The sequence below is a fragment of the Microplitis mediator genome, chromosome 3 (assembly GCF_029852145.1).
Source record: "Microplitis mediator isolate UGA2020A chromosome 3, iyMicMedi2.1, whole genome shotgun sequence".
NCBI classification, from domain to species: Eukaryota; Metazoa; Arthropoda; class Insecta; order Hymenoptera; family Braconidae; genus Microplitis; species Microplitis mediator.
The window spans coordinates 16,742,037-16,759,068 of NC_079971.1; the positions used below are offsets into that span (position 1 = coordinate 16,742,037).

General features: G+C 31.8%; 1 protein-coding gene across 2 annotated transcripts in view; it reads left to right on the forward strand.

Annotated features, from left to right (window-relative positions):
• The first annotated feature begins 3,384 nt into the window (after window positions 1–3,384).
• Window positions 3,385–17,032, forward strand: part of LOC130664883 (uncharacterized) — a 127,793-nt gene continuing 114,145 nt past the window's right edge. Inside the window, exon 1 of one of the 2 annotated variants that reach the window (XM_057465059.1) lies at window positions 3,385–3,611. In XM_057465059.1, coding sequence (XP_057321042.1) covers window positions 3,539–3,611 — 73 coding nt within the window. In that variant the 5' untranslated portion in view covers window positions 3,385–3,538. The remainder of the gene's footprint in view (window positions 3,612–17,032) is intronic. The other variant, XM_057465060.1, reaches the window with a different exon arrangement.

A 17,032-nucleotide genomic window follows, 5' to 3' on the forward strand; every position in this document is an offset into this window, starting at 1 on the left:
TGCAGAACCAAAAGGGCGTATATTTTGAGATACGCCCTTATGGTTTTATTAACGCGAATTATTTATTATATTTGAATTAATTTCAAACCACGGGCTGATGTCGAATTTTTATCATGTTACAATGAGTATGGTACTGAAAACAGAAGGCATTAAAAAAATGTATTAATTTCGAAAAAAAATAAAATATTTATAGAAACAACTTTTGAAAATTTTACAGTAAAAGAATTGGATCAATTCCGGCAATTTACTTGCAAAACCTAATTTTAACTCGGGCAATTAACTTGCGATATTCTGTACATTACTGGATATTATCTTGCGATTACATTCTATTGTTTAGTATTAATTATTACAAATAAAGTTTAAACAAATTAAATATTACTGTACGTTACCGGCGATATAGTCGCGTTACAAATAATTATCCAGAAAACACTCAATTCAGTGTATTACACGGAAAAATTGAAACCCGACTGGTTCGTGTACAGCACACGACTGAGTCGTGTGCGAGAAAAAATAAGGGCAAGCACACGACTGGTTCTGGTGCGCACCCGAACCAGTCGTGTCTAGCACCGTACTCAGTCTGGTGCAGCACCTGAATTGCAGCACCGTAATCAGTCGTGTGCAGAACAATACTGATTCGTGTGTGCACATGAACCAGTCGTGTCTAGCACCGTACTCAGTCTGGTGCTGCCGTTGTTGCCATTCGGGTGGCGCACCAGACTGAGTACGGTGCTAGACACGACTGGTTCGGGTGCAACACCGTACTCAGTCTGGTGCTGCTCACGACTCATTCTGGTGCAACACCGTTACCACTCGTGTGCTACACTCGAATAGTTACTGTTCGAAATTATAGTAATCTACACAGTTACATGATTGACAGTATCATTTTTGCAATTTTCACCAGCAAAATTTAACACTGCCTTTTAGTAGCGTTCACGATTATTATATAAAAGAGGTTTTTATGATAGGAATTAGATGAAAATAATTATTCATATATGAATAAATTTCAATGACAAACAATCTAAATTACAATTAGTTAGTTTAAGTCAATTTTTTTCATTTAATTCCTATCATGAAAACCTCTTTTATATAATAATCGTGAACGCTACTAAAAGGCAGTGTTAAATTTTGCTGGTGAAAATTGCAAAAATTATACTGTCAATCATGTAACTGTGTAGATTACTATAATTTCGAACAGTAACTGTTCGAGTGTAGCACACGAGTGGTTACGGTGTTGCACCAGAATGAGTCGTGAGCAGCACCAGACTGAGTACGGTGTTGCACCCGAACCAGTCGTGTGCTTGCCCTTATTTTTTCTTGCACACGACTCAGTCGTGTGCTGCACACGAACCAGTCGGGTTTCAATTTTTCCGTGTGGTAAAATAGAACAAACCCACCGTGTTTCCACCGTGATTCAAATCTGCGAGGGTATATATATATACATCTATAAATTTTTTCAGAAATAGTATTTTTGAGCCTTACTCAACCAATTATGATAGGTTATGACATAATTCCGTGAAAAATCGACCATGAGGACAAATACAATAGAATATAAAAATTCAATACGGGAATAAAGCATTAGAAGCACGTCGAGCTGTAATTGTTCAAGTGGTTCCGCAGCATAGCGGTAAATGATCGGTCTCTCGCGCGTTTAGTGTGTTCGGTGCTACCCAGTTTAGAAAATTTCATAAAGTCCAATAGGTTCTCATAAATTTCTATGGAGATTATATAAGACTGAATGAGTTCTATGAGAAATACTATAGGTAAATATAGGGCCTTTACAAACAGCTATAAGAATCTATCGGTTCTTTTAAGCAGGGTAGGTTCAAATCCTCCATAGGGTAGTGACGAGGGTTTAATTCTCAGAGAGAAGAACGAGCCTGTAGGTTTGATGTTAATCAGTTAATGCAGTATAAAAGTAATTATTTCTATACTTTATTTGGATTGAGAACAAAAAATCGGTCTATCGGTTGACCCTGCGGGCCAGCCCCATAACTTGCCGCTGTTTTCGAGCTCAAGGACCTCGAAATCATTATTGTGAATACATTTTCGAGCTCGAAAATACTTTTGTAGGCCGTTGTTTTCGAAAAAAAACGTTTTTACCATTTTTTCTCCAACGATATCTCTCAAACGAATTGACCGATTGAGACGGTTAAGGTGGCAATCGACGTTTTTTGTGAAATTCTAAAGCTGATCAAATTTTAAAATTGATTTATCGAATCGTCTTTGAGAAATTTCGAAAAAACTAAACACAAATTTTTTATTTAATTTTTTCGACAACGGTTCCTTTTGACCGAATGAACCGATTTCAATGATTGGGTTGGCCTTCGACGCGGCTTATGAAGTTTTAGAGCAGATCAGATTTTGGAATCAATCCATCGAGCAAAATAAAAGTTATCCAAATAAAACATTTTTGAAAAATTTTACTTTTGGAATATCTCCGAACGAGCCATACCGATCAAGCTCAATTTCACAGTTTGTAGGAATTAATAAGTTGCGTCGAATAACACCTTAGCGATCAAAATCGGTTCATCCGTTCGAAAGTTACAGAATATTTACATACGTACGTACGTACATGCATACATACACTCGGACATCATCATGAAATTAGTCAGAGTAGCTTCCTAGAAGCTCAAAACGTCAAGATCTCTTAGAAATTCGATTTTCATAAGTCGGACCGAAACCAATAACTTCCCAAATTTTCGAAAATTTCCAATTCTTAGCGGGAAGTTAAAAAAAATTAATTTTTTGAATCTATCATTGTTGAAAGAACTGAAGGCGCTAAACCAATATAGTAGCTAAAACCATGAATTCTTAATTTTGGATATTTTCAAAATAATTTGCAGTTGGGACCGAAAAAAAAAAAATAGTCGTAAAAAAGAAACACCCTAATATTTATTAAATAACCTAGTCTGATTTAATGAATTTACTATGAGTAGACCCAAACAAAGTAGTCACAGTCCTTCTAAGTAAGTTGATGTGTATATGTTGAATGGTATATATTGACTCATGCTGTCGTGACACAAGGGCAGGGTCGACAGCAATCGTACAGTCAGTATGCCCGCGACACCGACGGGATATTCATGTGGATTCTAGTAGGATAGTATTAGTTGCAGATAGTAAACCTCAGCTCGTTGTATAGCAAATTTTAGTGATAATTCCTCTCATTATAATCTTTTGCTTTTTCCTGCTTTGAATAGTCATAAATATATTCCATAATAATATTTTGTATTGATCAACATCTTAAACCATCCAATATATTTATATATAATTCTTTTTGTTACATGTTTTGTAAATGGTGATATTAAGCACGACCAATTTTGTAATGTACTGATAATTGTCATTGATTACTTAGAAAATTATATATTTCTATATTTGTAATGTGCTTTCTTTAACAGTTTTTCTAATTGAATTCGAAAATAATAACAAAATTAACTAAGTAGCTAAATATTAGATAAAAAATAAATATAGATTTGTTCCAAAGTTTAATTTATTGAAAATTCTTATAACCTAAAAGCAGTGGTCTGTAAATTTTTTAAAGATGGGATGCAACACTAGTAAAGACAGTGTTCAACCGGCATCAGAGGAAGCAAAGGAGGATGTTAAGAATGGTGGTGAGGGTTCAAGCTTTTACGAGTCATTTGGCGTGCACATTTTATTTAAAGCTTTGATAATTTAATCGCATTAAGAGCAAAAATGAGTATTTACTTAAAAAAAAAAAAAAAATGATATTAATAATAACCTCTAATGTACAAATTATTTTTACGGTAAAATATTTCATTACAACAACATATATGTAGACACAAAAAAATGTGTTCCTTGTTTTCAATAATTATATTAAAGAATAATACACTGATTCAAAAAATTCATAGATATATAATACATTATGCACATTGGCCATCGATTTGATGTGCTGATTAAATCTTTACTATAAGATTATTGTAATGCATATTATTTTAATCAATCAGTGTTAAAAAATACATTGATCCCTATTCCTGTTATAGGTATGAATGTGACCTATTTTACCGTTATATCGTAAATTAAAGTCACTATGCTTTTTGTATGTTACGATATTTTATCTGTGTCTGTCTCATAACTTATTTCAGGGTCATACAACGTTGATGTGGGTGTGTTAAGCAACGAATCGATATTTTTATATCATTTTTTTTGGCCCTGTACTATAATTATGGTTTTTTTTTTTTTTTTTTTTTTTTCAAGTTCAATGCAAATTGTGGTACACTCTTGTTTAAATACAAGTCAGCGAGGATATCTATTCAATTAAAATTTTTGTGTACCGTCTCAAATGAAAAAAAAATTATTTTATTATAATCAAACATTTAACTACAATTTACAGTTATCACTGAAAATGACTTTTATTCGTAAATAATAATATATGATACGTTATTTTATTAACATATTCATACAAATTAATTCCATTTAGTGATTAAATCTATAAATTTTAATTTTTTGACAAATGATTTTGAGTAGGCATAAATAAAATCTTATTAGAAGATTATCGTTTCATGAGTAACAGCTAAAAGTGAGATGATAGATCCGTTGATAAGATTCTAATAATTTCAGTACATAAACTTGTAAATTTTTTTTGACACTCTTCATCCATCAACTATTGTGGAAACAAGTAGAAAATAAATATAGAAAAATAAACAAGTACCCATTTAGTTTTACACTTTCAATGCTGAGATAAGAAAAAAAGTGTAATAATCAGAATAATCTCAATTTATAGGCTTTTTACCTAACCTTGGTTCTACTTTAACAAGAATATGTAAGTCAAGCTTTAACAACCATTGGTATTAGAGCCTTGACCCACGAGAGGCTAATATACCTACTTAACTATGACCACGTTTGTACTCGCTAACTCTACTGAAAGTTTTCGACATGTCCTCACGAAAAAATTCATACTCTAAAATGTCATGGGATTTATTACGTTAAGAGAATTTATAATTTCATATTAAATGCTTTTTTTCTGTAAAATTATGACAGAATTGTAATAAAGATTTAATTAATTATGAATCTTTTATAATTCAATAAAGGTTTATAATTGAACATTAAAAGAAGACTTCTACTCTCTTAAAATGAATCAGTGAAAAGTGCTGGAAATCAGCGAATATTCACTGCGAATCAGTCCCAAGTACATCACTGATTGAATCAGTGATATACTTGGGATTGTTTATGCAGTGAATATTCACTGATTGGAATACTTTTCGCTGATGCATTTTAAGAGAGTACAAGTCATCATATTAGTTGTAGTGTTATATCCTGGCTGTCAAGCAGGGCCCGTTCTTAGCTCACTAGATTATTTTACCGACCTAAAGTCTATTCCCAAAATAAGGCACCCTAATTACCAACAATTAGAGTACCTTAAGTAGATAATTATAATAACTTAAGAATATTATATATCATAAGAATTACTCCATCATTTAAATTGTATAAAATAAGAATATCTTTAACATACGTGTATTTTACAAATCAATAATCAAATAACAAACTATCACCGGATGTACTTAATCCCACGTATGAGAACATTTTTCCTAATAATCTTCAAGTATATTCAACTAGAGATAATTTAATCATTTTAAAACACAGCTGTATAAACTATTAGTAATAATTTGTAACAAACGCAGATGATATGAAAATGGACTTTGACTTTCAAATAAATAACTTTTCTCAGATATTACATCAGCCGAGGATCAAATCCCTTCTCGCGCTCGACGCATGGGTCTCATGCCCAATCGCCTCGCGCTGATAAGCAATGACGAGTTCAATGACCACTGAGTGTGAACTCTGATCAACAATTCAACCCCACTATTTTTGGTGCTTAGAATACCTAATAAAAACCCTCGCTCTCAGAGCAGGAGGGGCTCACTCTGTTCGATTATTATTCAGATACATTTAGTCTTAGACACATTAGACTTAGACTCTGAACACCAGATCTTTGATATCAGAGCTTATTAAATTATCAAGTCCATAGTTATACCTTCTGTAAGTTTGACTATTGAACATACATCATTTGTATATTAAGTGTATACTTTCAACTTCTAAATTCTATAACTATCAATTGTGAATAAAGTTATTGTTATATCTAAAATACAACCAGTTATTTCGGGTCACCGTGAGGTGATTTGCTGTCGAGAACCCAATACCTAGAAATACTACAGAACTAGCTGAGCTCAACATCAACATCGTGCAGCGAAAACGTAACAGCTAGTATATATTAAAATTGGTGGCAGCGATCGGATTCGAACAGCCCCGAAGTTCCTGGTGAGTTTTCAAAAAAATCTGGAAATTTTTTTTTTCCCATTAAAAAAACTCAATCAACCTCAAAGTAAAAACTTTTATTGAGTGAAAAGTGAATATCAAAAAAAAATAATAATAAGAAATTAACATTTAAATTCAGTGTTTCGAGTAACGAGTGAAATAATAAAATTTTTTTTTCTCATCAGAAAAATTTTTACTGAATAAAATTGATAAAAAAAATAATACTAATATAATTAAAAAAAAAAAAAAATAAAGAAAAACTTAATAAAATTTCTTTTGTTGTGTGTAAAAAAAAAAAAAAAAACAAATAAAAATAAAGTCAAATAAAATAAAAAAATAAAGAAAAAAAGTGCTAAATTTAAAATTTTTTTTTGTGGTGAAAAAATAATATAATCCATCACACATTCAAATTTACAACGTCATCAGAGCCTTTTTGAATATACTTGTCTACATAATCATCGTCATCGGAGCCTTGTTAGCTTATCAGCAACGCACACTACAGCAGCAGAGCCTTCAACCAACATCCTACTACTCTTCGAAGTCTACAGAAGTCATACCAGCGTCTTCTGCCTTATTTAATAAACATTTCTTATCACTATCACTAAGAGTAAGTCAATTTAAATCTTTAATATAAAAATGACATTAACTGATGAAATGGAGACAACTATCTCCGAACAACAAAGTCAAATTCTTGCATTGCAAGCGCAATTAGAAAAATTAAAACAAATTAGCGAAGTAGAAAAAAACAAACTAGAATCTCAAATGCATGAACATTTTCAAAAAGAACTCGAAAATAAATTAAAAGAACAATTAGATATTTTAACTGCAAAAAATAGTAAAGAAAAAACAATAAATTTAAATAATACTATTACACAAACTAAATCAGATTATAAAGAATTTTTCAAAACGATACCAGATTTTGATGGTACTACTAGTGGTTATCCAGTAGATTCATTCATACAAAGTTGCGTAGATGCAAAAGAATTTATTGCATTACGTATTTTAGATCATAAACAAGTTATTCGATTTTTAATAGCAAAATGTAAAGGTGAAGCGTTAAAACGCATTTGTTCAAAAAATTATTCTAACGTTAACGACCTAATTAAATTCATAAATCTTCACTTCAGACCTAAAAAACTTATTTCGGTTTGGCTAAAAGAGTTCAATGATTTCGTTCAACTACCTAACGAAAAAGTCTTAGATTTCAGTTATAGAATAGATAATCATTTAACGCGCGCGATCGCGGAAATAGATTTATCAGACATCGATGATAAAGATTCAAAAAAGTCAACTGCAATTGAAGCAGCAGTCCAAGCATTCTTATCAGGTCTTCGACCTAATATAGCTATGTTCTTACAACAAGCTACTGCTCAAAATCTCTATTTAACTCTTGATGACGCAGCAAAAGCAGCGATGGAAATTGAAACTTGTCAGCAACAAATGACATCAGTTTCCAAATATTTTAAATCTCATGATCCAGTTTCAAAAAATTGCTATGCTATTCAATCAGATAATAAAAATAATTTTTCTCGAAATACTAATAATAATAATAATCATAATAATCAATATAAAAAACCAAATCAAAATATAAACATGCGATCTCATACTAATAATAATAATAATTCACAACAAGAAATAAGTTGTGTTTACTGTAAACGAACTAATCATACTGTTAACGATTGTCGCGTTTTAGAATATCATAAAAATAATAATAATAATAAAACAAATTCAGGAAAAACTATTCCAGAATGTAGTTATTGCAAAAAGCAATATCATACTATCGATGTGTGTCGTAAACGCATATTTAACGAAGACAAACGTAAAAGTCAACCAACTAATTCTGAAAATGCGGGAAACGAACAGACGTTCCCTCGATCCGGCGCTCCGACGGGCAACGTTTTATCTCAGCGCCAGGTAATAACTCAAGCACAATAAGAATCCCATTAAAAACTTATTTTGTAGGCGCACTCTTACCAAATTATAGGCCTACATCAATTATAATAAAATCAGATGACATTAAATTAAATACTGCTAAATTTTTGATTGATACTGGTTGCAATTTAAATTTAATAAAATTAAGCGAAATTAAAAATTCTAAATTAATCGATGAATCATACTGCTTTAAATTAAATGGAGTTTCGGATGCTTTAACTCTAGGAAAAATTCAATTATGCATGCTTAATACTACAGTAGATTTTCATATTATTCCTGACGAATTTCCTCTCGAATATACTGGAATCATTGGTTGGGAATTTATTAAAGAACAAGGTGGTGTAATCGACTCTACCAAGGAATCCATAACTTTCACTAAATTACAATTAGAGATACCATTTGTAGAAAAAGAAAGCTTTGTCCTGCCGGCTAGGTCAAAAGCTCCAATATACATTCGAGTCAAAAATAACTTAAGTGAAGGTTATGTACCTGAAATAGAGTTGGGTGATGGAATATTTGCAGGTGAAGCCGTGGTCAAAAATGATCATGGAATAGCTTACTTATATGCCATCAATACACAAGATGTGGACGTCACAGTGAATGTGCCCGTAATTCCTTTGTATCCTTTCGATACAAGTGTAGACGAGGACAGTAGCCCTTCGGAAAAGGAAGATAAGGCCACAGAACATAGAGATCATACTCAGTTTCGAGATGACCGTGTTAATGAGGTTCTTAAGCTTCTTCGGCTAAATCACCTTGACGACAAAGAGCGTAAAGCAGTTATTTCTCTTATCGAGGAATACTCTGACCTCTTCCACATACCTGGTGAGCCTCTCAAATCCACTGATATTATAACTCACAAAATACATACAACCGATGATATACCGGTAAACACTCGACAATATCGATATCCACCTACTCTAAAAGATGAAATTGAAAAACATATTGACGAATTACGTAAGATGGACATTATCGAGCCATCGAACTCACCATATTGTTCTCCTTTATGGATTGTTCCTAAGAAACCTGACTCTGAAGGTAACAAACGTACTCGTTTAGTAATTGATTACAGAAATCTCAATGACAAAACTGAAAAAGACGTCTATCCATTGCCATTAATTTGTGAAATTCTCGATCAACTTGGTGGTGCTACATACTTTTCAATTTTCGACTTAAAATCGGGTTTTCATCAAATTAAACTATCCCGTAAACATAGAAAGAAAACAGCTTTCAAAACACCTTATGGTCTTTATCAATTCACACGAATGCCTTTTGGTTTAAAAAATGCACCCGCTACATTTCAAAGATTGATGGACTTAGTTCTTAGAGGTTTACAGGGTTTTGATTTATTCGTATATCTAGACGATATCGTAATTTATGCACGTACACTCGAAGAGCATGCGACAAAATTTATAAAACTCGCAGAACGCCTGCGCAGTGCAAACTTAACACTTCAAACAGAAAAATGCGAATTTCTTAAAAGAGAAGTAATGTATTTAGGTCATCTAATATCGGCTGATGGCGTTAAGCCTGATCCAAATAAAATTAAAGCAATCAAAGAATTCAAAGTTCCAACTAATGTTAAGTCATTGAGAGAATTTCTCGGTCTTTGTGGTTACTATCGTCGTTTCATCAAAGATTTTGCAAAGGTTGCGAAGCCTTTATCGGACCTTACAAGTAAAAATGCGAAGTTCGAATGGACCACGAATCATCAAGTGGCTTTCGAAACCTTACGAGATAAATTATGCACAGCTCCGATATTACAGTATCCGGACTTTGAAAAACCATTTATTGTAACGACTGACGCATCAGGTTACGCAGTCGGTGCAATTCTCTCACAAGGTAAGGTTGGCGAAGATCCTATGGTAGCCGCCGCTTCTAGAGTCCTAAATAAACATGAAAGAAACTATTCTACGACTGAAAAAGAAATGGTCGCAGTTCTCTTTGGTATAGAAACTTTCAGACATTATCTCTACGGTAGACCGTTCACGCTAGTGACCGACCATCGGCCACTAGTATGGGTTAATAATATGAATGACCCAAACTCACGTGTAATGCGGTGGAGACATCGTCTGGCAGATTTCGAATTTCAAATAGTGCATAAAGCAGGTAAAAAAAATACTAATGCTGATGCACTATCTCGTAATCCAATTATCGAGGAGCGTCAAGCTTATCCAATTAAAGTTAAATGGCGCTATAAAAACACTCCTTATGGAGGTAAAACCCTTAGTACGGGTTTAGCTAGATTAAGATCGTCAGATTCTGACGAACGAAAAAAAGTAAAATTTGCCGCGATTGAAGCTTCTGATACTTCTATTTCAGAGAATGAAGCGCGGGAAACTCTAAAAACTAAAATTCAAACGTTTGTTCCTCATGGTAATAGTGAAAATGGTTCAGATACGGTTGAAAAGAATAAGAAAAACTTAAATTCTAAAACTTCGGCGGTTGAGTCAACAGATATGGATCTGACCGACCCAATCGACAAAACTCAAAACCTTGAGCTCACACCTCAAGCGGTTGAATCTGTGGATATATTACCTACAGATCCAGTCGACAAAATTATTTCTATCGACGACAATAGGATTGATCACCCGATTGATCGACGATCAGTTAAAGAAAAGCTAAATTCAGAACCTTCAGGATATATCGTTAAAAATAAAATTTTTAGAAAAAAGAAATCTGACGTCAGGCGATATAATCCATTTTCAAGAAATACAAAATTACTAAATTCAGAAAAACTAAATTCAGAAAAACTAAATTCAGAAAAGCTAAATTCAGAAAAACTAAATTCAGAAAAACTAAATTCAGAAAAGCTAAATTCAGAAAAACTAAATTCAGAAAAGCTAAATCCAGAAAAACTAAATTCAGAACAACTAAATTCAGAAAAACTAAATTTAGAAAAGCGAAATTTACAACCCGGTAAAACATGCGAAAATAAAACTAAAATTCATGATGAAGAAATTATTCTTTCAGACTTTCATGACACTTCGTCATCGGATGATTCAGATATTTATAATATTCAAAAACTTCGAAAAAAGATTTTTGATCAGCAAAAGAAAATCGGAATTTATAACGGGGATACGACAGATTCCACTGACTTTGGAATTACTCCTGTACCCACTCCAATTAAAAATATTAATAAAAATGCATCATTATCCGAGAATATGACTATTTCTCGTACTTCATTACAAGATTCATCCCCTCTCCCTATAATTGAAACTCTGAATACGCCTACACCAGGCCCAAGTTTCAGACCTAAGATTCAAGCTACAAACACTTCTACCCCCCTCCTTCCCATACAACCCTCCCCTAGAACGCCCATTATTGCGCGAACTCATCCTACGAGTAAAGAAAATAATTTTCAGAGAAATTTAGCAAAAAATTTTCTAATTAAAAGAACATCACAATTGGCTAATTTTACTCCTTCTCCAATGATACGTTCCAAGAAAAGAAATAAAAACAATTTAGAAATATCAAATGTTATAATTCCAGAAACTTCAGAAGAAAGCAGTTCAGATGAATCGATTATTTCAAATAGCGAAACTAGCGAAAATTTACCGCGTAAAAATAATTCTAAAAATTCAAATAAAATTGAAAAAACTTTAAATTTAAATAATTCTAATAAAGCAACTTATATTGAACCTAAAGGTAATCCAGATGAAGGTGGTGCAATCCCATGGTCATCTGACGAAGGTGGTGATGTACCTAAAATTATTCATACTCAAGCTGTAATTGAAAATAATAGAAACAATATATCTTTACAAAACTCGTTTATAGAACCTATGGAAGTCGTAAGCGTTATTTATTCATCAGAAGAATCGAGCAGCGATAAAAATGTCGTACGAGACTCAAAAACATCTCAAACACGCGTAAATATAGAAAATATAGATAACGTTAAAAGTTCGGTCGGAATTCAACAATCTTTAAACACACATCTTCCTCATGTTAATGCTCCATCACCATCACGTGACTTAAGTAATCCAAAAAATACATTTGTAAACAATACAGTAAATAAATATACTAATCCTACACAACATATACAGCCGTTACGAAGATCTTCACGCCAACGTAAGCCGACAAAATGCGCTTGCTGTGACGTAACTAAATATAATCATCAACAACACATTTCAAATATTAAAAATGCTATGCAACACAAAAATAGCTATCAAGATTTAAAAACAAAATCAAAACAAATGAATAAAAATAGTAATTTCAGACAGAGATATCCACAAATTCCTAATATTATTACAACTTTGGAACCTGTAAATTTAGAAACTATAAATTCAGAACATTCAAAAGAAAATGAATCAATATTAGCTAATGATCCTAATGATAATTTAAATATTACACAAAATAACATTGCAAGAATTACAGCTGATGAAAATTATCAAACATTTTTAAATGATCCAGGTAGTCCAGCGGCGCCGATAAGAGCAGCCTCGGACCCTGTTTACAACTCTCCGACACATACTAATAACGTTTTAACACGAATCGATAATAATAATCCTCCAATATTTAACAATAATGATTCACAGCTAGTAATTGATAATATTTCTCACGGTGAAGAAATCGAAAAATCTAACAATTTTATTGAAACTAGAGACAATTTAGAGATGAAAAAAGATAATTATTTATGTTTTATTTCTGCAGATGGCACTGTATCCAGTGAAATCGGTAAAAGATTATTAGAATTGGGTTTATTAAAATTATCTCCAACAAATAAATATAAAATAGGTGAAGTAATTAAGTCAGGAACTACGCGAAAAAGAGTGTTTGCATTAGTCACTCAAAATAATGATCAAGATTTGCCTATCGAAAATAATTATTTAAAAGCATTTTTACATTTAAAAGAAACAATGTTAGGAATGGATTTAAAAACGGCTAGCATCTCAGAAGGTAGAAGTAATTTGAAAAACGTTTCGTGGTTAAAAATTAAAAATATTATAGATCAAGTATTTGCAGGAACAGAAATAAAAATAACTATTTGTAAAGATAAAATCATTATTCCTTCAGTAGAACAGAGACAAAAAATCATGCAGGAGAATCATGAGTCTCCGTTCGCAGGTCACAAAGGTGTGACTAAGACATACAATAGAATTAGACAGAGATATTTCTGGGATAATATAAAAAAAGATATAGAAGATTTTGTTCGTAAATGTATAAGTTGTCAAAAGAAAAAACTAGTTAGAATCAAAACTAAACAACCAATGATAATTACCGATACTTCTTCAGACACTTTTGATAAAGTTGCTATGGATATCGTAGTACCTAACATAATTTCAAATAATGGTTACAGATATATATTAACTATGCAAGATGATCTTTCTAAATATTGTTTAGCTATTCCTTTATACGGCATGACAGCAGATGATATTGCAGAAGCTTTAATAGAACGTTTCATCTGTCTTCATGGCTGTCCAAAAGTTATTTTGACTGATCAAGGCGCGGCTTTTATCGGTAAAGTTATGCGGAGAGTAGCGAAAGCATTTAAAATTAAACAAGTTAAAACTACAGCTTTTCACCCTCAATCTAATGGCTCATTAGAAAGAAGTCATCAGGTTCTTACAGATTTCATTAAACATTACACAAATCATAAAGATTGGGATAAATGGCTTCCTTTTGCAGTTTTTGCATATAACACTAGTGTACACGAAGGGACTAAATTCAGCCCTTATCAGCTGGTCTACGGAAAACAAGCCCGTATGCCTTCGGAATTTCCTTATCTTGAAGAAATTCTCACGTATGATGATCACGTTCAAAGTTTAACCCTTAGACTTTTTGAAACTAAAAGACAAGCGAAAGAAAATTTAGAAAAAGCTAAAGAAAAATCAAAAAAATATTATGATCAGAAAATTAATCCCGTGAAATTTACTATAGGTCAAGAAATCTATTTAATCAAAAATCAAAAAAACCGGTAAATTTGACGACAATTATTTAGGCCCATTTAAAATTACTGATGTACTTGCAGATAAGAATGATATAGAGATAGAATACAAACCGGGGAAAAGAAAAATAGTTCACTGCGATAGAGCAAAAATAGCATATAAATAAGTTATCTCGCTTTCCCATTCACACAATACTGAAGACTACTTTCTTTCCTACCAACGATCCTTGACTAAGGACTCAAACTAACACACGAATTTCAAATATAAAAAAATTTATACAAAAATATATGTATGTATAATATACATGAGAAAAAAAATCGAATAACTATGTCAAAAAAAACATATATAGAAAAATAATTTGTATTTCTCTAGGGAGAAACCACTAATAGTATCAATAAACGTATTCTCAAAGCTTCATAAGAAAAAAAGGAGATACTAAAATCATAAATATATATGTATCAATAATTAAATGTAAACAAGGAAAAATTTTTTTTAAATAAAATAATTAATTTTGTAAGTTAGATTTAAGTAGAATTTTAAGCAAAACTATATAACGAATAATAAAACAAAATTTATGTAATAAAGCAAAGAAAAAAAATAAGAAAGACATCTGTTTATCAACTTATCATGTAGTTAAAATAGAATACATTTGTAAGGAAATAGACCTTACGTCGGTAAGACCCATTATGTTTAAAAAAAAATAACGAGCGGGGCGCTCGTCCAACGGGGTGGGGCGTGTTATATCCTGGCTGTCAAGCAGGGCCCGTTCTTAGCTCACTAGATTATTTTACCGACCTAAAGTCTATTCCCAAAATAAGGCACCCTAATTACCAACAATTAGAGTACCTTAAGTAGATAATTATAATAACTTAAGAATATTATATATCATAAGAATTACTCCATCATTTAAATTGTATAAAATAAGAATATCTTTAACATACGTGTATTTTACAAATCAATAATCAAATAACAAACTATCACCGGATGTACTTAATCCCACGTATGAGAACATTTTTCCTAATAATCTTCAAGTATATTCAACTAGAGATAATTTAATCATTTTAAAACACAGCTGTATAAACTATTAGTAATAATTTGTAACAAACGCAGATGATATGAAAATGGACTTTGACTTTCAAATAAATAACTTTTCTCAGATATTACATCAGCCGAGGATCAAATCCCTTCTCGCGCTCGACGCATGGGTCTCATGCCCAATCGCCTCGCGCTGATAAGCAATGACGAGTTCAATGACCACTGAGTGTGAACTCTGATCAACAATTCAACCCCACTATTTTTGGTGCTTAGAATACCTAATAAAAACCCTCGCTCTCAGAGCAGGAGGGGCTCACTCTGTTCGATTATTATTCAGATACATTTAGTCTTAGACACATTAGACTTAGACTCTGAACACCAGATCTTTGATATCAGAGCTTATTAAATTATCAAGTCCATAGTTATACCTTCTGTAAGTTTGACTATTGAACATACATCATTTGTATATTAAGTGTATACTTTCAACTTCTAAATTCTATAACTATCAATTGTGAATAAAGTTATTGTTATATCTAAAATACAACCAGTTATTTCGGGTCACCGTGAGGTGATTTGCTGTCGAGAACCCAATACCTAGAAATACTACAGAACTAGCTGAGCTCAACATCAACATCGTGCAGCGAAAACGTAACAGTAGTCATTTTGTAGATAAACTTCAAATTAAATTTCTTAACTTAAATTAATAAATAGTTTTGCATAGAAAGTTTTATTATTTCATGTGATCATAAGAAAAAAATCTGGGAAACGGTTAAGCCTGTGGGCCAGTCTCAAAACGTTACGCTGTTTTCAAACTCCTTGAGCTCGAAAACATTATTGTAAAAACTATTTCGAGCTTTTCGAACTCGAAAGTACTCTTCAGTACATTTTTTTTTTTTAATCTTTTGAGTTCAAAAAAGTTATTTCCTGACTTGGGCTACGGAATCCAAAAATTATTTAAAAAATATACAGCTCTTAAATTTCTGTGTACGATTATTCTAAACGAAATGTCTACTCTCTAAATACGAATTAGTGATTTTTCACTAATTTTAAGTGAATATTCACTAATTGTCAATGCTACAATCGTACCCCGCAGAATTAGTGAATATTCACTAAATGAAAATGTGAATATTGGAATTCACTGATTTGATAAGTGAATATGAGAATCCACTAAATTGAAAAGTGAATATGGGAATCCACTGATTTCATCGGTGAAAAAAAATATTGTATTGCGAAAAAAAATATAAGACACTTGTAATTAGATCCGAAATGTGATTAATGTATTAGAATCATTACTTAGAGGAAGTATACATGATTTTGATTGATGAAAAAATCCCGGTAACTGCTGGGCTCGAACCTGCATCCTTCCGATTCAAAGTCTTTGATGCTATCCACTGCGCTGAGCTACGCATTTGATCGCGCGAGTGTAAATAGTATATTCGTTATGATACCAAACAATAACTAATGAAGAAATAAAAAATCCGTGATGTTATGATTGACGTACTCTTCATATAAATATATTATTGTTCTGTACTTCTATTTTTTTTTATTTTGAAAGTTTTTTATTAAAATTTTTAAAAATAGTACCCTAATTATTATTTATATTTATATCTAGTAAAATATTTAATTATTTGCTAGTTAAAGTTACTAGTAAAATTGTGAAATTCATCAATTAAGAAGTAAATAACAGTTTCACTTGTGGAAATTGTGAAAACATCGCTAGTGAAAATTATAGTACTAAATTTATTAGCGAGAATTCACTAATTTGTTATTTAAATACACTGATTATGAAGTGAATACTGCTTCACTAACGCAATTCATGAAATTTCCACTAATTCATGTTTAGAGAGTATATTCAGACGAAAATAAATATAGATAGTTGAAATGAAAAATAAAAGGGGTTTCAAATT